This window comes from Gymnodraco acuticeps, unplaced genomic scaffold, assembly GCF_902827175.1.
Source record: "Gymnodraco acuticeps unplaced genomic scaffold, fGymAcu1.1, whole genome shotgun sequence".
NCBI lineage: Eukaryota > Metazoa > Chordata > Actinopteri > Perciformes > Bathydraconidae > Gymnodraco > Gymnodraco acuticeps.
Genome location: NW_022990449.1, coordinates 25,105 through 49,122, shown reverse-complemented (window position 1 = coordinate 49,122; position 24,018 = coordinate 25,105). Strand labels below are relative to the sequence as shown.

Below are 24,018 nucleotides of genomic sequence, written 5' to 3'. Positions count from 1 at the left end.
CTATCCCTTCTTAAAGAGCACAGCTTTTCATTTCAAGTGTGTGTATAAAGTTGCATTCACATGATATGCGTTCTGCTCTTTGCTCACTGCAAAGTTTGGCGCAGAGCATTACGTTCAACACAGCTAGTTAAGATTTGTTTATGTGGTTACCTCCCTATGCTATACATTCAACCAGTGGCGAGCCGTCAGGGCCCTCTCTAATAATATTTGAAAACATTAAAAAAAAATATATATATATTTTTTTAGTTATATTTTTCATTAGTTTTACCAAAATAACTTGATTTAATTGTATTTTAAATAACATTTCCAAAGAAATAAATCCTTCGAAACTGCCTGTTCAGTTTCTGTTTGAATGTGAAGGGTTAAATGAAAGAAGCTCGTCTCTGCGAGTTATGTGAAGACAGGAGCTGATTGGTGGTCCTGCTGTAAATGCACAGAGGGCCCGCTATAGTAACTCAGAGAGAGTAATGTCAAATGACAGTACAATTGACCAATCATATCTTCCCTCTAAATGGGTGGGCTTTATTGTCGCGGACTTTATGATAAGTTCCGGCCGCTGTGAGGTTTATGCAAGTGGTGCAGTGACGCTTCCTAAAACCCGTAAATAAGCTGCGCATGGGTTCCCTCGACAAAAAAGCAAAGGGATTTCTAGGTATAAAAGTCACGGCTCGCTACTGCATTCAACTCTCATCTGATTGGTTGCACAGTAAACGAGGTCCAAGGTGAATTGCCAGGGCTTGGTGCGTGTGAGAACCCTGGCAGCTGAGTTCTGGATGTACTGGAGCCTGTCCAGGGTTTTGCAATAGTCCAGGCGGGAGCTAATGAAACAGTGTATCAGCTTCTCTGCAACAGAGTCGGAGAGTGATGGCCGGAGTCTGGATATGTTTCTGAGGTGGAAGAAGGCTGATTTTGTTACTGACTTGATGTGGTTCTGAAATGAAAGGGTTGAATCCAAGACAACGCCAAGATTGCGGACCTGAGGGGATGGGGAGATGATGGAACCGTCGATGCTGAGGAGCAGATCTCTAACCTTCCTGAGCAGTGCCTTGGGGGCCACAACCATGAGCTCAGTTTTATCACTGTTTAGTTTGAGTAGCTTGGTGGTCATCCAGGTTTTAATTTGGTGTAGGCAGTTGATTAGTGACTGAGGGGGAGATGGGGGGGAGATTCCATGAGCGGTATGCGCCGGCCTGTGCCTTTACCTTGGACTTCTAATAGAACTGCTCGGGTCTTGATAGATTGAGTGGGGAGGTTTATGAGATCTTTCTAGAGGGTTATCAAGAATAACTTTTATCCAATGACCTTTTCCCTCTCTGTCTGTGTCTGTGTATTCTCTTGTTCCGATTAACCCAGCCAAATCTTTTTTCTTGTTTTGTATCTATATCTACGCCGGGATCCGGAGTCGAGGCTGATCTTCTTGCTGTAGTCCTGTGTCCTGGATCCTCTATCCTGAGTTCTGGATTAAGTCGTGGACTTCGGGTCGTGGCTGAACTTGTCTCTGCGGTCCTGCCTTGGGTCTCGTCATGCTGCTTCCCTGATGGCTTCAACAGGATTGTAGCTGACATCCTCGTGGATTCATCTTCTTATTACAGACACATGCATTTCCTAACATTCGGTCTATATGCTGTAAAGTGTATTATCTCTTGGATTTACACACGGCATCTATTGCACGTCTGTCCGTCCTGGGAGAGGGATCCCTCCTCTGTTGCTCTCCCTGAGGTTTCTCCCATGTTCCCCTTAAACTGGGTTTTCTCTGGAAGTGTTTCCTTGTACGATGTGAGGGTCTAAGGACAGAGGGTGTCGTATTTTCTCATACTGATATTCTGAACAATCTGTGCTGTTGTATTTGCTGTAAAGTGTCTCTACTGTAGGCTATTTTTATTATATGTACAGCACTTTGGCTCGACCAAAAATTGTTTATAAATGTGCTATATAAATAAACTTGATTTGATTTGATGGGCAGCTTAAGAATAAAAAATGACATATTGACGTTCAAATAAATAGGTTATTCTGTAACGTCTCTGTAATGTAGAGAATCTCTGTCATCTAGAACTTTGAAAAGCCAACATGAACCATACAAAAGTATTAACTGTATCATTTAGGTCCACATTCATCTGACAGGAAATGAATGTCACAGCAGAAACAGTCAAACAACAAAGCAGTTGTAGTGATTCTATTTGCCAAACTAACACAAATTCAGCTTCTACTGTTCAGTGTCCTTTCAGTGCAGTCCGAGCAGGACTAGAAGCATGCAGGAGAATGGCAGGAGACTGAGTGGAATGGCAGTGAGGAACAGTAGCTCTACAGTCTAACATGCATTCAGTGCGTCAGTGGTTCTACGGCCCAGCAGAAGAGGAGAAAGTGTTCTCTGTAGCCTCGGTGAAGTACTCTGTAACTGCAGAACACTACAACACTGCAACTCAACATCTGCAGCATGGTAGCAATATGATGAATTGCAAAAGTTCTGCTGACACAGCAAATATTAATTACTTTAATTTGGGTGCATTTTTTCTTCAAGTGGAGCCAAAAGGAGGCTTTGAGAAAGAGACCGAGCGAGGATGCAGAGAAGATGCTCTCACCCAGTGCTGGACAACTACTCGGAAATGCTCGGAAACCATGCCCCCCACCCACCTTTAGTCACTACCATCAAACCATCATCAAACTCTGTATCAATGATGCGATGAGACCCTGCGCACATACACAACACACACACACACACACACACACACACACACATATTAGATAATGTAAGGTTCTGAGAGACATAAAAGAGAAAGCTCAGTAAAGTAAAGGTTAGCAAGATCACACTCACACACACTGCAGGTTCACAAACAGGGATTAAATCATACATGTATATTAATACACACAAAGCATGTTAAATACATAACCAGACATACTCTGTAGTTTCTTGCTGGGGCTGTCTCCGTGGACGTGTCTGCGCGGGAGGTACGGGGAAGGCTGGGGCAGAGGTATCGAGGACATGTCATGTGATTGGAGTTTGTACCAATGAGGGATATCGTCCAGCAGAGCTGTCTCCAACTCTATCAGGATCTGAGGACAGAGAGGCAGATGAGTGAGCAGAAGAGAAACAGTGGAGGGTTTCCACTGAGGATCATTTTTCAAGGGCGGAAAAAAAATGACAAAGGGTGCTCTGGTGACCTAGACGTTAAAGGCTAGGGGTACGTTCGTAAAATTGACACTCTGGGTCGTAGAACTCCGGACTGTTCATAAACTCTGAGGGTAGTTGGTCATTCAGAGGAGCTCACTCTTGGATCAGCAAAGTGTTCTCTATCATGTGCAGGAAATTAGTAGAAGTTTTGTAAAAATTACAGTATGTAAAATGTTTAGCTAGCTTACCTTTTCTCTAACTCCTAACGTTAGCTATAGCGTTTATCGGCATCTTAATAGTCTATAGGCTGTCATGACTCCTAATAATCGTCTCTTACATTATTATCCAAACTGATATCTTGAGATGCAAGTTTAAGGAAAGTTTTTCTTTCATAACCCATTTGTTAATTTATGTAAAAGTAGAATAATCTGTTTCTTCAGACAAGGTCGCTCTCATTTGATGTTGAGCATCAGAATGGATAAACGCACGCACCCTAAATATGCAATTGAAACATCCCTGTAACACTCTTCTCTACTATCAAATCCTGCACATAAGTGACACAAAGCCATATGTTAGTGTTATCAGCCCATGAAATGGCTGTAATCAATTGTTGTCAGAAAGGACACCCAACAGTAAGCCAGAACGGGCATATCCAACGTTAAGAAAGGGTTTCAGCTTGTTTAAGGTTGCAGCTTTTTTGCTTAGGATGGTTCGTAACGAGGTGAAATGACCCGGAAGTACCTAAGTAACAGCCATGATAAGAGCTTCAAACTCTTTAGATGATAAGGAATAAGCTTCGATGCTCTCCTTTTTATCTCCTTTAGCACTAGTTCATCCTAGAAGAATCAGGGCCGCAACCATTTGTGACTTGCTCCATCGAAATCAGTCGCATTGACCTGAAGACACATTTTGAGTTGTATACACTGTTGGAAAGAGGAGATTCCTAGCTTTCTAATGATATCAGGATTGTTTTTGTACTCCAAATATTAAGCAAAATATGTCACATTATATAATGACTGCACAGAGTCATCATTTTGAGAAAAAGGCCTTCAAAGTTTCCTCTTCTCTGGAATCCATCGATCTGATTGGTTATTAGCAAATGATCAAAGTAGTACGGAGGGAAGATATTTTCAGGGAAGCTCGTGTTATGGCAGTTATGGTATTAAAGCTTAATACAGTGTAATTCTAATGAAATGTAACAGCTGTATCCTGGAAAATTGTGTGATCAAATGTATTAGCATTGCTGTAAACTGTTTCTCTGATTAGGTCAAATCCTGGGAGTGACCTTTGAATGTGTGTGATAACAGATGTCTTTGCAAGGGGGTTTTATGACACTACAGGAAGAGAGGATGGGGTGGAAGGATTTTACGATTAGGGGTTATCTGTGTATCCCATTGTTCTTTGAGGGGTGTGAGTTTTAGCATACAGTACTGTGTCATGGGGGCAAACACCTGGCCTCACATGATGTTGTGTTGTCATGGGGGTTGTCTTTGAATGTTTCCCTATAAAGTAGCTGTAACAGAACAGAACAACACACTCTCTTTTGGAGGTGTCACTGCTTGCAAGCATTAAACGAAGATCTCAAAATACTTTATATAGATATTTTGTTTCTTTGCATATTTGCCTAACTCATCTTTTACTCTAAGACAGCAGCTGATTTTAAGTTGAGACGACATTTTGGGAGACTCGTCCGAGTTTGTCTGCTGTAGGATTGCTGTGAGGCGTACTCTCCAGGTACAACTGTATACAGCCAGCAATTTTGTCCTGGAGGCTAGCTTCTCCCTGGGCAGGGTAACTGACTGCAGGGAGGGGATCACGGATTCATTTCAGCACGACATCCCAAGGGAATACATTTAAAAAGGAGGTGAGAGCACAATATTTGTATCGGAAAGTAAAAATGTTGACTCGCTGAGGGCTGACGAGCTAATTAATGTTTGGTACATTAATCGAGTGTAACTAGAGTTATTGGTGGTGTTTGGTACACACAATAATTAACGACGTAAAAACAGTTTTGGTAACTAACAGTTTTGGTAACTGTAAGAAAGCGCTGTATAGAAGATAAAGGCCGGCTTTAGTAATTAGTAATATAAAAGATAAGTGATCACGCAAAGTAATAATACTAGTAATTATAATATTAGTATAAACGTAGGCCTACACTTGAGTCAATTTACATTTAGTGATCTGTTAACATGCTCTGCTGGGTTTTACATTAGTAACAGTGGGGATTTTAACCTATTGAAGATAAAAAAAAGTATGAGGGGTGTGCAAAAGTCATGTGCGACAAGTATGGGGCTTGGACATGTGATTATTTAAATGTAGGTTAAAAAATGGTTTTCCTGATAATGGCAGTCTTTAAATCATTTACTGTAGAAGAGTTGAGACTACGTTCAGCAAAACAAGGGGAATATAGAGAAATAGAGAGATAAGTGCTTAAAAAGAGGTTTGGATTCCTGATTTTGGTAATCAAAAATAACAAGTGGTTTACAAACCTAAGATTCAGAAGACAACCTTAAAAAAAAGTTTGGATTCCTGATTTTGGTAATAAAAAAAATGAAGTACTAAAGGCATTTGTAAAATGGAATACAGAGGCTATGATCAGGGAACATCAGAAAAAGAAACTAGAACAGGGGGGTGGATCAATTAAACCTCAGTGTGCTAGAGTCCTTCTAGATAAACTGGACCGCGACCTGGCCTTTCCCTCTGGTTCTCAAGTACAGAGCCCGACCCTCCTGATCTGGATGACGCTCAAGCCCTCCGCAGAACTCTTCATTCTCCTCCGCCATATGATGGACAAAAATCTGAATCAACAACAAGGCTGTGTGCAGAACACCATGCCGACAGAGATCTACTCTGCAACAGTCCCTCAGGGAAAGGGTGTGAAGCCCCTCTGGAAGCAGGTGTTTTAACCCCCGGAGGGCCACTTTCAGGCTGGGAACAATACGGGACAGGAAAGACAGTTGCATTTTGATGCCCATTGTTGACATTCTTAATCCTAGAGGCGATGTAAATGATGCAGGAATCACGTATGTTTTCCGTCCCTGGTCTCCAAGGGATTTGAGAGAAGCTATAAACAACCTGCATAACCCAGTTGAGATTTGGGAAGGACATTTGAAACCTGTCCTCACCTATGACCGCCCTGCTGGAAAAGCAATGAACAATGCTACTGAAGAATTAACGAAAAGAAAAGATAAGACTGGAAAGCGTTTGCAGACGGCACAGCTCCAGGCTTTTGAACAGCAGATTCAAAGGGGCAGAAGGACATCAAGTAGAGGAAGAGGCAGAGGGTCCAAAAGACAAAGAGGATGTTTCCGCTGTGGTTCATTGGAACATCGGATTAAAGATTGTATGGAACTGAAGGGAGGAGTAGCAATATGAAGAAGAAGAAGGTGGGACTGTTTTCAAGCCTGCAAGGTCACAGAGTGAGAGGAGGTCGGGAGCGCTGGGGCTTGAGATAACCAGAGGAGACAAGGAGCAAGGAACAAGGAACTGGAAATGAGTGAGTTTTGCACATAAACACACTTACTCACTAATGCACACAAAAAGGAACCACATTAAAGAACTTGAACTGGCTTGTTAAATATAAAACATTGTTTTATTCCGCAAGAATTAAGCAATCAAGCAAGTAAATTACAAATAGCAGAAAAGAGGATATTATTAAAGTAAAATAAACTTAAAACACACTGTAGGCACTGTAGGAGTACAGGGTAGAACATATTCTTTGATCTTTTCATCATATTGACCAATTATTCTTTTAAAGCTTTTTATTCATGTGTGAATTTGGAAGTGTTTTAATTTGTAAAAATATTGATCTAGTTTAAAGGGAGAGTTTATACCACGTGTAGATGCATATTCGGATTAGCAGTGGTTTGAGCATAGATATTACTAAGAGGGAAATAACTGTTGTCTGTAGTTCGAAATGCAGAGTTTTTAAAAAGACACTTTGGGCAAATAGGAATTACAAATTCAATTTAGAAGAAGCAATATAACTGGGAGCAAACCTGTGGGGCCCTTGGATCACTCATTGTAATGGTGCTTATTCTTGGCAACCGACATCTGTGGGGAGAAGGGGTCACTTTACCCACCCTTCAGTTGATTTCAAAAATCTTATCTACACCCTCCTAGGGAAGCATGCAAAGCACCGGTTTATGAGTTTAAAAAGACCAGCGCCACCACCTCCCAGTGGACATCCACTTAATTAGTGATGATCTGAAATGAGATGTTACGCCCAAATTGTGGGCTGATCTAAATGATTAAAACATACCTGCCATAGTGATAAACTCCTTAATTCGACTACAGACCATGTAAAATATAATTAGCCACACGAACAGGAAACCATAGATGGAATTACTCCTGTTTTTTTAAATCCTCATTGAAGGAAGGAGTAATTGTGACATGTTCAAACTTCCCATAGTTCCACACATTGCTTCGCGGTTAAAGGGATGAAATGTTTCTTTAAGTAGACCAGAATTGAAAATAAATAAATGTAATGAATTATGAAATACATTGCAGAGCTACACAGATCCTAATAATGTTTTGACTCAAGATAATAGTTATGTACACAAGTTTCTGAAATAGATCTATTAGATATTTTAATATAGATTAGGTGTTAATAAACTGCAGTAGTAGTACTATAAGGAAATGTGGGAAGCAGCTGTCCCAATGAAAAGTTAGAGCCATCTTAACAATTATAGTTGTAATTCTGAAGAAATAAATGATGGCTTTATATGCAGCATATGTCAGGCCTTTGTAGGCAAAGGATACGTGTCTATGCTGAGATATCTCTGAAAAGTCTCATGACACATGACCAAAAGACTGAGACCAAATGACCTTTGACCCTGACTGACAGTGTTACTTGACAAAAGCACTGTCAATGACTGACTCTGGGGTGAACCTGACCAAACCTGACTTTAAAACCAGGCAGTGTGAGTGTGAATGTCTGTCTGCATGTGATCAGTGTAACTGCATGATTTTAGAACAATGAATAACCAAGCATGTTTTGGACTAACACATGATGTTGGGGCTTTGTGGGAAACGAGAGGATTCCCAAAGTCCACGAGGTGGAAAACTGCACATACCGTGCAGGGCTTCTCAAACTCCGGACCAAGGTCCGGATCCGGACCGAACTGCAAATCAATCCGGACCGAACCCTGTGTCCCATTATAAAAAAAATAAGAACATTATAAAAAAATAAAATTATAAAAAATAAAATAAAAAAATCTGATTCTGATGTAAATTAAAGTGGACCTATTTTGCTATATTGGAAAAAATATATTGTAGGGCCATACCTATACAAATATAGGTCTGTGAAGTTTTTTGCTTAAAATACCGAACAGATCACCCATTGTAGCCATGCCTCATACTGCTCATACCCCTCTTTTGCAGCCCTGTTAGAGAAACGCGGATTTTGGTTCCTTAGGTTGAAAAAAAAAAAGAGGAGGTGGAGCTAATGCCTGATCAGAATTCTACCGGAGATAAAGTTAAATTCTGTTGTAATAAAACGCCATCCTGTTCTAAACCACATCAAGGATTATTTCTGAAACAGTATGGATCTCAAATGCTTTTTCTCTTGCAGGTTTATCACAAGGTGAGTTCCTTTTTTGATTTCCTGCTTTTTAAACACATGTGCTCTCCAGTACAGGTTAGCTCTGAGTGTTAGCGAGGCTTGCTAATGTAAACAAAGACGAGATTACGTCCAAAACACGTTCAAAACGCGTCAGGCATTGTTTCTGATAGCAATTTTCTGTGGGTCCGCTGCCGATTTGACGTCAGATTGGTAGCAAATCTGTATCCGCTCGTTGTACCCCTGTTTTTAAAAGATTTGGGTACGGAGGAAAAGAGAGCAGGTTTTATTTTCTGACGCTGCGTGAGTTCCCCGACGCACCGGGGACACATATTTATGTATAAAAGACATCACAAAGTGCATTTTGCATGATAGGTCCCCTTTAATGTATATTGTCTTGTGTCTGACGCGTTCTGAGAATGAACGTGCATATATTTACTTGTGTGCGCGAGTGTCACACACATTTAAGTTAACCACAAGTTTACCTTGACTTTCTAATGCTTCTAATGCCATTTTTGCCGAGGTTCAAGGCATTGGCTACAGACAAACAGTGCCATTTCTCCCACTAGTTCAAGCCATGATACTGTATGTATGTATGTATGTATTGAATGTCTGTGTGTATACAGGGGCACCGTTTACTGACAGGCAAGTGCTTGGACCAGAAGGGGGCCCCCAAATAAGGTAGATTAATCCAATCCAATCCAACTTTATTTATATAGCACTTTAAAACCTCCTGACTAAAGTACATGCATAGCGCTCCGAAACGGCTTCTTAATTTCAGTTTCGTTGCTCCGCTCCGGGGGTGTGTGGGGGGGGACTTTACTGGCATTGATCCGGACCATTGACCTTGTATAAAATTCACAAGTGGACCTTTAACAAAAAAGTTTGAGTACCCCTGCCGTACAGTATGCCATTTACTTCCACAGGAGGTGGAAATTCAAAGGTTTGGGGCTCAAACTACATCTCAAGATTCTGTTTTCTTTTAGGACTGATAAAGGAGAGAAACACGCCTTCTCACTGAAGTGTTTATTGTGGAAATAATAATGATTTTTTTTTCCTGCACAGGGTGTTTTTAGACATATGTTGATGTTAGTGTGAATATTAGTGTGAATGCTGAGCAACATTCAGTTTCTTTAATCTTCTTCTTATTTCACCAATATTTTGCCGTCGAACAACTTCAGCCTACTTTCAGCTACAGAAACCATTCAAATGTCAAAATATTCAGCCTTTTCAGCATATGATGGGAAACTTTCAATTTTTTCAAAATATTTTATACTTTTTGAAATATTCAGCTTTTTAAACTATGTAACTCAATAGGAGGAACCTTCAAATCCTCTTTTACCTACACCGTGCGCCAAATGCTACTCCTTCCACATATTACAGCTAGAGACTTCATTCCAACTTTAAAACTTTCAGCTATAAAAAGTATTCTTCAGATCTTTGATATTTTTTACACTTTTTGAGATTTTTAACTTAGTTTGGAGCTTGGTAAAGAGGCCTTCTTCAGATTTGAACATTATAGTTTATTATGCGCCGCTCGTTAAGTCATCTTCCCTTTACAAGCTTCAAACATGTATTTATCGTGTGATTTTGGAAATAAAAGTTTCATATTCTGAAAGCCAAGACTTTGTTTATTTAAAATTAACCAAAACACCCGAACCCGGAAAAACTATTTTTTCACGCAAATCCACGTTTATTTTGAAATGAGCCGTTGCGACTTCCGACTGATTTCGACAGAGCGGGTCACATATGGTCTAAATTTGACCAGAAGAACCGATTTTGACTGACACTTGCGGATCATCAGTTACGGCGCTTATTCAGCATTTTCCATCTTATGACATAACTGTGTCATAAATGTCGCCAATATGTATACGTCCCATAAGACAACATGATTAGAACACACAGGTAAGTATCTAGCTTTTAAGTCCATCCACGGAAAAGTGTAGTTTCACCAGAGCAGACCCAAATAAATAACATCTGCCGGCGTGTCATAACCACGTATTGCCAGTGTTTGCTTTTTACGTACACAACGTAACTTTTCTTATGTAGCTTTGTTAGTGAAAATAATTTGACTTGGTTTCACATGGGACACAAATGCCCCTTCCTTCCCACCTATCCTAAGCTGATTTGAATGATTGTCATACCCTAACTGTCACCAAAATCCCTTCTTAGCTCCATTTATAATAAATACTCCTACTGCGGGTCACAGACTTCCTGTAGTCACATTGGTAGGCAACCATGTGAATATGATAATGCTGTTCTGAACAAGACAGGCCCCTTCTAACCAATACCTTTGAATCTTATTACCTCTGACAATGAACACTTAATTGCGTGATACCATTATTAGCAGGGTCAAGGCTTTAGCAAATTGCTGTGATGATACAGCATAAACCTTATATGAAGCATTAGAGCATATAGCACATCCTGTTTCATGTTTAATCCAAGAAAAACACATTTATGAGCATTGTTATAAGGAATACATGTAATTTAACAGAAACAGTGAAAATAGTATACTGTTATGTGTCCCACCTCTCCTAAGAATTCACTCTCCTCCTCCTGGACCCTGGGCTGGTCCCAGACCGTGATCTCTAGCATGCGTTCTCTGAAGTCCCGCCGGTGAACGTGGGAATACAAGAAGGTCTGGTTCCACTTGGGCTCAGCATTCTTCTTCACTGTTTTAGTCCGTCGTTTACTCTTATCACTGTAACAAAGGCGTGTACACACAGAGTCTCAATGAATAGGGATAAGCATGTTTCTGAACAAAGACAGTACTTCTTTAAAATAACATGATTGGATGACAAGATAGAGGTTCCTCTGATAATATTCCTTATGTCTTTTATGATGCTCGTATGTCATTTGGGTAATTACTAGTGGTCTCCATCAATTAAAACATGTAATTGCGTTAATCAAAATAATAATCAGTTTTTAATACTAATATTAACTTGTTGTAAAGTGTGGTGTTATATTAAAGAAATTCATGACAAACTGGAAAAAGAGAAATCAGAAATGTTTCTTTTGTTTATTATATCATGATTATTGAGTTATTGGCATGAAGTCTGACAATTTTCATTTTGCTTTGCCTTTTTCACTGCCTTCCATTTCATGGTAAAAATCAATGCTAGAATTACGAGAGGCAGTTGGGGTCAAAAGTAATAATAATAAAAAGTAATCTAAACAATTTGCGTTTTCTTTAACATAGTAAAGTTCAAATTAATCGCAAACGTTAACAATGACAGCACTAGTAATAACTGGTGGACTGCACATGGGAGATGGACCTTCACATTAAAGACATTAGCCGCATTCACACCGCAGTACTTTCCCTGAGGCAAGATTACGCTGACGTCACTTCGTCTTCTTCTTCTCTGGGTTTACTGGCAGGCCGCAAAACCACTTCACGGCGAGTACAAAAAAAAACGAGAGAAGAAGAACTACACGGGGGAGGGGGTATAAAGCCCACCAGCTGTATGAGGCGTTTGTTTACTTTCCGACCTCAGACATGATGGAGTTCATAAGGGTAATTTACAAATAAAATACCCCATTATAACAATGGACTTTATCTTTATGTATTTATTATATATTACCCCCTCAGGCTGATTTTGGAAAAGGACATTAACCCTTGTTTGGTGTTTTTCCCTTATTTATCTCAAACAAATGACATGATAAATGACTTATGTTTATGTGTGTAAGACTTGTGTTTCTGCCCCTGCCATTGCTGCACAAGGTTGCAACATTGTAGATACATTCAACCACCGACACCTGTCTGCTCTCACATTCTTCTATTCTGCACATTTGGGGTGGGACACAATAAATAAAGCTTCGCCAGTTTGTTTGTTTTATTGCACAGTCAAGACATAACAATAACGGCATCACGCTGTTCCAGGTGTGTCGTGTGCATGTGAATTGAAGTTAAATAAAAGTGTGAAATGTAAAATAAAGTGTAAGTAGTTTCAAAACAATGTAACAGTGGCAATATATATAGCAGCAGACACACCTTAGTGCAAGTTAGGTGTCAGTATTAAAAAACAGTGGCAATATATATATATATAATAACAATAGAAAATCGTTACCACTCTTATTATTGTGGTCTTTAATTTTTTTATAGTCCTGCCTGAGTTTCTTTATTTTTACCCGGCATCCTTGTCCACTGTGCACGATTCCCAGCTCAAGTAGCTTTTGCGAACATCGCTCAAAACATTTGGAGTTGGGAACTGCTTTCTGTAGAAGCTGCTGCATCCCGTCCTCAGAGTAAATTGCCAGAAGCGCCGACACTTCCTCATCATTCCACCGCTCCGGTGTTGTAGTACGTGTGGTCATAACTGCTTTAAAGTACAAAAAAACTACTCGCTCAGGTGTGGATGTGGTTTTGTAGCGAGGAAAAAAATGGCTGCCTAACAAAAAAAAATCAGAGTCTAACGGAGCATGGTTTGCAATTCGCCCAGCCAATAGAAATATAATAGAAATTGGCACTCTTTTATCACCAGGTTCGTACCACCTCTCTAGCAGGGACTGAAAATGGCCAAAAGAGTTCCCGGCACTGAGTAGTCCCGGTGGTGTGAACGCAACATTATTGGTACTAACGGAACTAAAGAACCAAAGTACCAGGGAAAGTCCTGCCGTGTGAATGCGGCTATTGAATATAAAGTACCTACCTCCTATCAGGCAGGAAGTACATCTTGACATAGGGGTTCCGAGGTCGTCCGTCTGGTCGGGTTGGCAGGTCTATGGCTTGAAGGACGTTGACGATCAATTGATGGCCCACTTTGTCGTACCACAGCTTAACCTGTAAACGTGTGAAGACCGTAAGCCTCTATCCTGTACATATACAGCAAGTATGCAAATGCATGAAACCCATACTTCATATTCAGGCTTGGGATAACGTTAGCTAGATACAAATAAAAAGGTACTTGGATTCCGTTACAGTTAAATAAAAACAAGATGTAATCAGAGTACAGTTACATTTCTAAACGTTTAGAAATTGCTAGGAGGATTACAATGTAATATCGTGGTGTATTCTTTCATAGAGACACATTGTTATGTTGTCTTACATAATACATTTAAGTACAAAAAACCTCATTGATATTTCTCTTTTCTCTTGGATTATTTTGCATTGCATTTGATATTGAGATAATCCAAAGGTTAGAGAAAGTAATCAGGTTTATATGTTGATTTGGAGATTAGGGAACGGGCTTAGGGTAATTGTAATAGGGGTGCAACAACTAATCGACTTAATCGATTAAAATCGATGACCAAATTAGTTGCCAACTAATTCGGTCGTCGATTCGTTGGGTCTATGTTGTTACTTTCTGTTTGCGGAGCTGGCTACGTCACTCGAAGAAAAAAAAACATTCGAAAAATGGTGGAGGCCTAGAGAAGCACGGTCCGACTAAAATCTTCAACAGCGTGGGAGCACTTCTCTTTAAACAACAGTAAAAAGTGTGTAAAAAAACACCCGATAAAGATCCCCCCGTTTCGCGTCAGTCTCTGTGATCATACTGTCGGTGTTTTTTTTCTTCCATAATGACCGGCTCGCTGCATATTATCCGGCTTAAACTATGCCAATTTATTGTCTGCACATTTGCAGAAAATAGGTTGGGTTGAGACACTGTGTGCTGTATGTGTGTGTGTAAGAAACTGTAACTGCAGAGACAATCTACCTATTTGTTGTAGCAAAGCCTGTTAACACTTTTTGTTTGTGATTCACAATTTTATTATAATTTTTTTATAATATAAAATGTTGTATAATGTATTATTATTTATAACAGCTCAGGTCCATTAAAGCATTTTCTTTTTAAAACAGTTAGGTTAGTTATCATTGTTGATCATTTGAAAGAACATTGTTTTAGTTGGAGCAACCTAAAGAGATATATTTTTTGTTCAAAACAAGCTGTTATATAGCTTTTGCATATGTTTTAAAGACTACATTTGGGTTGTTGATGTTGTCAATTTGGAAATGCAGTTTTCTGAATAAAATAATGGAAAACGTTTTTTTTGTCGCGTTTTTTATCCAATTCATCGATTCATCGTAGAAATACTCTACAGATTAATCAATTATCAAATTAGTCGTTTGTTGCAGCCCTAAATTGTAATGGAATACATTTTTAAAGTAACTCCTCCCATCCCTGCTGCTCTTTCAGATACTCACGGAGAGCTGTCCAGGCAGTACTACAGGAAGGTCTCTGAGGGTCCCAGGGCTGGTCGGGGACATCACCGATATAGAGGGTCGGTCCATCTTTTGCGACTCAAAGGAACTGGAGCCTGCTGTTATAGATGACAGTTGTTGTTAGAAATCACAGAGAAAGCACAACCTTCTTGTCATCCAACGGTCAAATTTGGCCTGTTTCTCAACCCATAATTAAAAAGTTTTTCATTTTTTTTACTCGAAAAATAAGGTTCAATTGAATTCTTACTGCCTATGCTTAACACTGGATTGTATCCATCTCACGCATGCGCAGGTCGTGTATTTAATATCAACAAAGTCACATAGCCAGCCCCGCCTATATAGAGTAATAGTTGAGAGAACTATTACACCAAAGAGCCCCGCCATGGTAAAGCCCCAGTAGGTTAGGGTTAGGGTCATTTTGACTCTAGTATGAGTCTGGGGAGCTTCTTTTCTGGTGAGTGCTTTTGCTCAGAAGTAACCTTTTATCTCCCTCTCTGGTTCTCACTGATGGAGACAACCAGTCCATTGGGACAGGCGCATCCATGGCCAGATTGGCCCCTTTATGCATTTCCACCGTTTCCGCTGATAGGGGCAACTCTACACAGGGTTCACCGAGGCAACCACAGGCTTCTGTTGGGTGCCCCAAACTGGCCAGGGAGACTCTGGTTTCCAGCGATGTCCAGGCTACTGGAAGGAGATCCATGGTGCCTGCCCAGGAGACGGGACTTGGTCCTGGAAGCCCTCCTTTCCCCACCCTTTGAACCTCTGGAGCAGGCAGAGCTTAAATGGCTTTCGGCAAAGGCCGCTTTTAATTTAGCGATGGCATCAGCCAAGCGTGTGAGTGAGCTTCACGCCTTGTCAGCGAGTGAAACGTGCATAGGCTGGTACTCAGGTGGAACAGGGCCTAACACATATTTTTTATCAAAGAGGCTGCCTTCGGCCCACTTAAATCAGGTCATAGAGGTAGCAACTTATGACTCCTCAGGCTTGCAGAACGTGGATACTGGATTCGTCGTGACTATGTTGGTAATAGTCCTCCAGTGTTAAGCACTGCCTCTGGCAGTAAGTAAGAATGAAATAGAACGATAGTTGCGTATGTAACTATGGTTCTATTCATTCTGGATGACCGCCGGAGTTCTCTGTCAATCGGAATCTTGGCGAGAAGATACCTTTGGGACATTTCTGACAGTGACCTGGGCTGATATGAGCGGGGCTGCCCTACGTCACCCCAGGTCACGTGTGACTTTGTTGATTTTAATACTTGACCTGCGCATGCACGAGATGGATAACATCCAGTGTTAAGCACTGCCTCTGGCCATCATCCAGAATTCATAGTTACGAATTCATAGAACCGTAGTTACATACGTAACTATCGTTTTATTTTATGTCATTAAAGATCATACAGCTCATATTAACACTTACTAGATTCTAGAGGAGGGTGGGAGGACTCTGGGATTCTTGGGATGTCGCTGCAAAAAGTGAATAAAAGACCCAGTGAATTCTCCAATTTCAAATACACAGAATAAACAGAATTGCAATGGAAAAACACAGTTAGGACTTTACATACATCTTTGGAAAATGAATGGATAAGATTTAAGGAACACACAATGGTAGAAGAAGGTCGAGCAAATAGACATTTACATGTTAAACACACTGGGTAATTTGGGTATGATATGTTGAAAAAGTGATTTATTTTTCTGATTTCAGGATGTCAGGGAAGGCATGAAGGAAAGGGGCTCCAACATAGGGCTCCACCCAACACTACTTACTGATAGGCTCTATACACTTTTCTCAAGAAGTTTTTGGACATAATTCGGTTGATAGAGCTTTGAGATAAAGGAAGAAACATTTTTAAAAAGTGTCTGTTATTGCAGTCACTCAAGTACTTTAATGATAGTTATTACATGTTGTGATGATAATCTTACCCTATAGGCCTTGAAACAACTATTTCCACTTGAGGTTCAGCCTTGGATTCAAGGATAATGTTGTACACTTCTTTCTTTGTTGCTCCCGGCAACGACTTTCCATTCCACTGCAACACCTCGTCACCTGGAACCAAGATGGCCAACATACAGAATGATGATTCAGCATGAGGCTCATTTGGCACCACATTTCACTGGATACATCCATGTCATAACAGAGAATTGTATAACTTAAAGGCAAAAGGGATTGAAATTCTTCTCACTTTTGATTTTAGGTTGACATACTTAGTTTGAATTTAAAAAGATACATACAAGACACTGTGAAATGTATTTTGTTCACGGTTCTATACATAAGTAACACAGATGGGGATTCAAGTTTGGTTGAAGAGTCGCAGAAAGTCCTGTAAGAGGTCTCTAGCTCAAAGACTTGACTCAAACTGTAGTTCCAATACTTGGAACTTTACTTGGACTTTAGATCAAAGACTTAAGACTTGATCTGGACTGTAGTTCAACGGCTTGGCACTTTCCTTGGACTTTGGATCAAAGACTTAAGACTTGATCTGGACTGTAGTTCAACGACTTCCGGCTCGACTTGGAATTTACCTTAAAATACCTGCAACTTGACTTGGACGCTAGCTCAAATAACTGAGACCTGATTTGGACCTGACCCTCAAAGACTTTAGACTTTTCTTGGACTGTAGCTTCAAGACTCAATAATTGACTTGGACTCAAGTTTAAAGACTTTGAACTTGACTTGGAATCTAGCTGAAAGACTTAAGAGTAGATTTTGGCTTACTGCTCAAAGACTTGAAACTTGATATGGACTTTAGTTTTAAGACTTCCTGACTTGGATTGAATTCTAGCTTCAGACTTGACGTGGAATATAGCTCAAATATTTTAGCGATTGACTTGGACTGCAGATAAAAGCTTGATACTTGACCTAAAGTCTACCTCAAAGACTGAAGAGTTGATTTTGAATGTAGCTCAAAGACTTGAGACTCGTCTTGGCATTGACCCTCAAAGACTTGATACTTGACTTTGATACTAGTTTTAAGACTTGAAACTTGACTTGGACTTGAATAAAAGGGCTTGTGAGCATCTCTGATATGTGGTGATGGCTTCAAGACGTGTCAAAACTCACAGCAATGGGTTGTCCTGTAACCTCTGCACTCTGTACGTTAGGCTACAACATAAGTCTAATCACGATTCTGAGTAAGATAGGGGTTCTCAGCGATGGCTAACAATGTCAACCCACAGACTGTGTGTCTGTTGACAATGAACCATTGTTGGTGTCCACTCCTGGATAAATATGAATTATATAACCTTGACTTGCTACCCTACATAAGGTACAAAAGCAGCTGCATAAAAACAATATGTTCGCACCCGCTCGTAGGTGTCCAACAACATCTGCAAGGCTGCCTTTCTTGACTTTGGTGATGAAGGCCCCAAGTCTCCCCATCTCTGTCATCTTCCCTCCTACCACCTTGGGAGAACGGAGAATGCATAAGAATATTAGTTTATGTCTCCAGTTCTCTGCAGGATTCAGTAATTGCTTAACATACACATTTGTTTCATGGAAAACTCTTTACCTTTTTAATTTGTCTTGCCAAGCACGACATACAGCTAACAGATTTTCAAATGTTACTTTTTCCAATTATAACTACTCTAGCACTAACAAACACAAATAAGGTATTTACAAGCAAGATTCAGGTGTGAATGTGATCAATTCTATGCTTACTTTCAGGCCGAGGAGAGAGCCAGCCTCACGGGGCATTGCCGATCTCTTGCTCAGCGTGATGCGTCCGATCAGGTGGTCACCCTCTTTGGATGGCTGCCATGTAACTGGATGCTACAGGAAACGTTATGAGGCAATGTGAAAGGGGGTATGGAAAGACATAAGGAGAAGAAAGAGGAGGAAAGCAAATGTTTTAAGTCATTGGTTAATTTTGTATTGTTTGGATTTCATTTGTATCAATGCATTTAGGAATAAATGCATTTGTTTGGTTCTGTGCATGAGTAACAGTAAGAACTCAGGACTGAGGCAGTTTATTTATGTTCAGAATTTGTAATGTTTTTGCTGAAACTTACATGCCACACTGTAGGATCTAGAGAATGACAGTCCCAGTCACCTGCACAGAGAAAGAGAAGGAGGCGTTATTTGTCCTGAAAGATATTGACACAGATTGGGGTGATGATGACGACAGGATGAACAAGTCCGGAAGAAGGCTAGCTCTGTAGTTGGACTTAAATTGGATAATCTGAAGAAAGTGGTGGAGCGGAAAGAGAAAGATGGACGCATCATGGAAAACCCCTCCCACTCCACAAATTCAGCCAAGGACTCATCCCTTCGTCAAAGTGTCTTGGACAATCCTTTGTACCAGTAGCCATCACACTCAACAATCAAGGATAAACCGCTTTCCTAACGTGGTCATTTCCTTAAACATAGTATAGGGATGGCTAAAGATGTAGTCCATTTGGCAGCAACCATGTAACCAGCACCACCTTGACAAATATATGTTTTAATTTGTGCACCAATTAAACCTTGAAATAACAGCTTCTTGCTTCTTGCACTTCTTGAACTTGGTGAGCGGTGCAACTTCCAATGGGAAGTAGGACTTAACCAACCTTAACCCAACTATTTCGCAGTCATATTTGATTGATAAAATACTTTTTGATGTGCTCTACCTCTTGTTCTTGTGATTTAGAGTTTAGTTTATGTGCAGAATATGTGTTACTAAAGTAACGCTAACTGCTAACTGAAGCTAACATTAAACGCTGAGAGACTGTTATACATTTTCATTTTTGTCTTCAGTTATTGTATTTTTACTTTTTTCAAATCTTGGTGGAATATGCAAATAGGAAAATACACTTAAAATAAGTCAAAAAATATCTTTATAAAATCCAATGATGTTATGTATGGAGCATATATCTGCATAAGAAATCCTTGGGCTTTGTGTTTACTTACATATTATACCAATTCCACAAGGTTACTCGGTTGGTAAAAGATAAATAAACAGATATTAATACGTAAACAACTCTGCTTTTTTGCTGCTTGAAGTATATTGCTCAAGAACAACAAACTGCTGGTAGAATTTTAAAAAAATAAAGGAAATGATTTGCAATATCACTTTATGTTCACATCAAATAAAGCACTAATACAAATATATATAAATCATATCTACATTTAAAAGCGGATGTGTCTACCTCTACACTCTTTTAACCTACCAAAAATATCCTTGAGTGATACAGAAATATATATATTTTGCATCCCTATTATACCTCCTTAAAATGCAATCCTCTTTCGTACATAATGTTAAATGGAGTAAAAAGACTCAAAAAGCAAACATGCTACTATGAAAAGCCCATACAAATTGCATTAAAGTAAGAATAAAATTGTATTAAAAATCTACTGATTCACTGCTTGTGTGCCTGTCCATAACTCATGCCAGAGCCTGGCGGTGGATAAAGACACCAGTGACTGAGAGAGTATCCCCACTCTCATTAACACGGACAGATGGTGGGCTCAAGTGGAACAGACCAAAGAAGCCTGTGAGATTTATGGCCACTCTTCCACCACAGGACTAAAACAACAGTAGATGACATCAGACTGGGATTTAAAGCACTCTGAAGAACTTCATATTCAAGGTTACTAAAAGGTTTTCACCTGGCACGAAGGCTGCGCTCCGTCAGGATCAAACCCTCCCGGTCACACCCTTTAAACCTCCTACAGTATAGACACTTTGTGTTCCAGTACGCACATCTTGTGAGCCTTACTGTAAAAATGATTCTGTATATTTTTCCTTTCTCTGTATAATGCTACATCTTTAAAACTGCACAGCTCTTCCACTTCTAAATTCTGATATAGTGCACATACAGTAAATGTATGATTTACTTACTGCACTGTTTTCCTTTTTCTTTGTTATATTGTTAATATTTTTCCTTTTTTGTATTTTACATTTTTAAATGATGAAATCTGAACTAGTATGAGAAGACATGGCTCCAGTGCTGCTAATCTGAAATCTGAAAGTCCACGGAGAATGCTTGAGAGGATAAATGCTGACTCCACAGTTTGAAATGCTGAGTCAGGGCTTTTGGTTTTGGAGAATGAACATGCTGGGCAGATTACAAAATATGTGCTGCTCTTCTTCCAACTGATGCTGCGTGAAAGCATCCGCTCCTTGCAGGTATATATATTGCTATTTTTATCATCATCACTAAAATGAATAAACTCAACAAAGCTAGCATTTACCATACAGGTTATTTTATTTATTGTGTTTATTATTATTTTTTCTGGGGTTGTAAATATGAATACACTTGTGGGAAACAAAGTGGACTGGTTTCATTTAAAGGTCCCGTGTCATGGCCATTTCTACTGATCATAATTCCATTGTTGAGGTCTACTAGAATAGATTTACATTGTTCAATGTTCCAAACTCACATTGGTTTCTCAGCATCTCTGTATAGTCTGTGCATTCACTCTCTGTCCTAAACAGCTTGTTGGAGCTCCTGCCCCCCCCCCCCCCTCCCTCCCTATAAGCCCACTGCGCTCTGATTGGTCAGCTCGCCCACCCTGTACTGATGAGTCCACCACCGTTACAGCTAAACATCAGTGATTATGTGTTACAATGGCGTTTGTTAGCAACCAGAAAATGACACCAGTAATGAGAAACAGATGAGAATGCTGCGTGGGGTCTGGGTGCCGTGTTGGCGGGACGTTGCGAGGCTCGCTGCTGCGCCCTTTGGGGCTCGAGGAGCAGACAGTGTGAGCTGGGTTACTGGTGTCGTTTCCTGGTTGCTGCGTGGGGTCTGCGAGACAGCGAGACACCGCGGAACTCAGCCTGAGCACACACACACACACACACACACAGCCAGGCTGTGTATGGAGATCCGCAGAGAGAAAAGATAAGGCTGAGTGAGTGTGGAGCTATTACGTCACTGTCTATGACTGTTACGTCACTGTGACCAGGAAGAAGAAAAAAATGGAAAAAGAGAAATGTCCAACGAGGCGTTCTGGGGCAGCATAGACAGGTATTTCCTGTGTTAGAGTTTTACTCGCTACAGGGTGTACTTTGAGGGTTTGTGACTGCAGACCGTTTACATGCAGAAAAAGCTACATAACACACAAGGGGACGGGTAATAACCGGAAAAGCATTCCTTTAATAAACACTAATTACAGTGGGGCAAACAAGTATTTAGTCAGCCACCAATTGTGCAAGTTCTCCCACTTAAAAAGATGAGAGAGGCCTGTAATTTTCATCCTAGGTATACCTCAACTATGAGAGACAGAATGAGAAAGAAAAAAAATCCAGAAAATCACATTGTCTGATTTTTAAAGAATGTATTTGCAAATTATGGTGGAAAATAAGTATTTGGTCAATAACAAAAGTTCATCTCAATACTTTGTTATATACCCTTTGTTGGCAATGACAGAGGTCAAACGTTTTCTGTAAGTCTTCACAAGGTTTTCACACACTGTTGCTGGTATTTTGGCCCATTCCTCCATGCTGATCTCCTCTAGAGCAGTGATGTTTTGGGGCTGTCGCTGGGCAATACGGACTTTCAACTCCCTCCAAAGATGTTCTATGGGGTTGAGATCTGGAGACTGGCTAGGCCACTTCAGGACCTTGAAATGCTTCTTACGAAGCCACTCCTTCGTTGCCCGGGTGGTGTGTTTGGGATCATTGTCATGCTGAAAGACCCAGCCACGTTTCATCTTCAATGCCCTTGCAGATGGAAGGAGGTTGTCACTCAAAATCTCACGATACATGGCCCCATTCATTCTTTCCTTTACACGGATCAGTCGTCCTGGTCCCTTTGCAGAAAAACAGCCCCAAAGCATGATGTTTCCACCCCCATGTTTCACAGTAGGTATGGTGTTCTTTGGATGCAACTCAGCATTCTTTCTCCTCCAAACACGTCTAGTTGAGTTTTTACCAAAAAGTTCTATTTTGGTTTCATCTGACCATATGTCATTCTCCCAATCCTCTTCTGGATCATCTAAATGCTCTCTAGCAAACTTCAGACGGGCCTGGACATGTACTGGCTTAAGCAGGGGGACACGTCTGGCACTGCAGGATTTGAGTCCCTGGTGGCGTAGTGTGTTACTGATGGTAGCCTTTGTTACTTTGGTCCCAGCTCTCTGCAGGTCATTGACTAGGTCCCCCCGTGTGGTTCTGGGATTTTTGCTCACCGTTCTTGTGATCATTTTGACCCCACGGGGTGAGATCTTGCGTGGAGCCCCAGATCGAGGGAGATTATCAGTGGTCTTGTATGTCTTCCATTTTCTAATAATTGCTCCCACAGTTGATTTCTTCACACCAAGCTGTTTACCTATTGCAGATTCAGTCTTCCCAGCCTGGTGCAGGTCTACAATTTGGTTTCTGGTGTCCTTTGACAGCTCTTTGGTCTTGGCCATAGTGGAGTTTGGAGTGTGACTGTTTGAGGTTGTGGACAGGTGTCTTTTATACTGATAACAAGTTCAAACAGGTGCCATTAATACAGTTAACGAGTGGAGGACAGAGGAGGCTCTTAAAGAAGAAGTTACAGGTCTGTGAGAGCCAGAAATCTTGTTTGTTTGTAGGTGACCAAATACTTATTTTACCGAGGAATTTACCAATGAATTCATTACAAATCCTACAATGTGATTTCCTGGATTCTTTCCCCCCATTCTGTCTCTCATAGTTGAAGTGTACCTAGGATGAAAATTACAGGCCTCTCTCATCTTTTTAAGTGGGAGAACTTGCACAATTGGTGGCTGACTAAATACTTTTTTTCCCCACTGTAATTAGTGTTTATTAAAGGTCCCATGTCATGCTTTTCCGGTTATTACCCGTGATTGTGATTCATTGTGACAAGATTTCTCCAAAAATTATAAAAGCATATTACAATGTAAATAAAAACTAGGTTTGCTCCGAAAAGAAAACCTGTTTCCACTTCAATGCATCAGTACATACAGAACACTAAAGTTCAACTCAAATCATACTAATTTTGGCAAATGTAGGAATATCTCAAACACAAACCCACCTACACACACACACACACACATACTCACAACCCACAATAGAGGCTAAAATGCACAAGGACAGTGTCATCCCAACAGCAGACGTCTTCTCCCATTTTCTAGGAACCATTATCACCTTAGTGCTCTTCTTTACACCAAAGAAGAAAGCCAATTACCTGGATCACTCTCTGTTTCTATTTCAAATCACAGAGTCAGACCTGCTGTCATTAAAGTCCCAGAGACACCCTTGTATATCCGGTGGGTCCA

At 40.4% G+C, this 24,018-nt stretch overlaps 1 protein-coding gene and 1 long non-coding RNA gene across 16 annotated transcripts in view; one reads left to right on the top strand and one right to left on the bottom strand.

Annotated features, from left to right (window-relative positions):
* Positions 1–24,018, bottom strand: part of rims1b (regulating synaptic membrane exocytosis 1b) — a 60,165-nt gene that overhangs the window by 28,241 nt on the left and 7,906 nt on the right. For all 14 annotated transcript variants that reach the window (XM_034225682.1, XM_034225684.1, XM_034225685.1 and 11 more), the window contains exons 4-14: positions 18,840–18,880; positions 18,490–18,600; positions 18,135–18,234; positions 16,755–16,878; positions 16,599–16,655; positions 16,252–16,298; positions 14,812–14,927; positions 13,319–13,449; positions 11,199–11,370; positions 2,898–3,051; positions 2,632–2,688 (exon numbers count right to left, since the gene is read on the bottom strand). In XM_034225682.1, coding sequence (XP_034081573.1) covers positions 2,632–2,688; positions 2,898–3,051; positions 11,199–11,370; positions 13,319–13,449; positions 14,812–14,927; positions 16,252–16,298; positions 16,599–16,655; positions 16,755–16,878; positions 18,135–18,234; positions 18,490–18,600; positions 18,840–18,880 — 1,110 coding nt within the window. The remainder of the gene's footprint in view (positions 1–2,631; positions 2,689–2,897; positions 3,052–11,198; positions 11,371–13,318; positions 13,450–14,811; positions 14,928–16,251; positions 16,299–16,598; positions 16,656–16,754; positions 16,879–18,134; positions 18,235–18,489; positions 18,601–18,839; positions 18,881–24,018) is intronic.
* Positions 4,634–19,540, top strand: LOC117552324. Of its 2 annotated transcripts, XR_004569928.1 has the most exons (3): positions 4,634–4,973; positions 5,780–6,605; positions 14,804–19,540. It is a non-coding gene; the product is annotated as an uncharacterized LOC117552324 (long non-coding RNA). The 2 variants fall into 2 exon arrangements; XR_004569929.1 differs by lacking the exon at positions 5,780–6,605.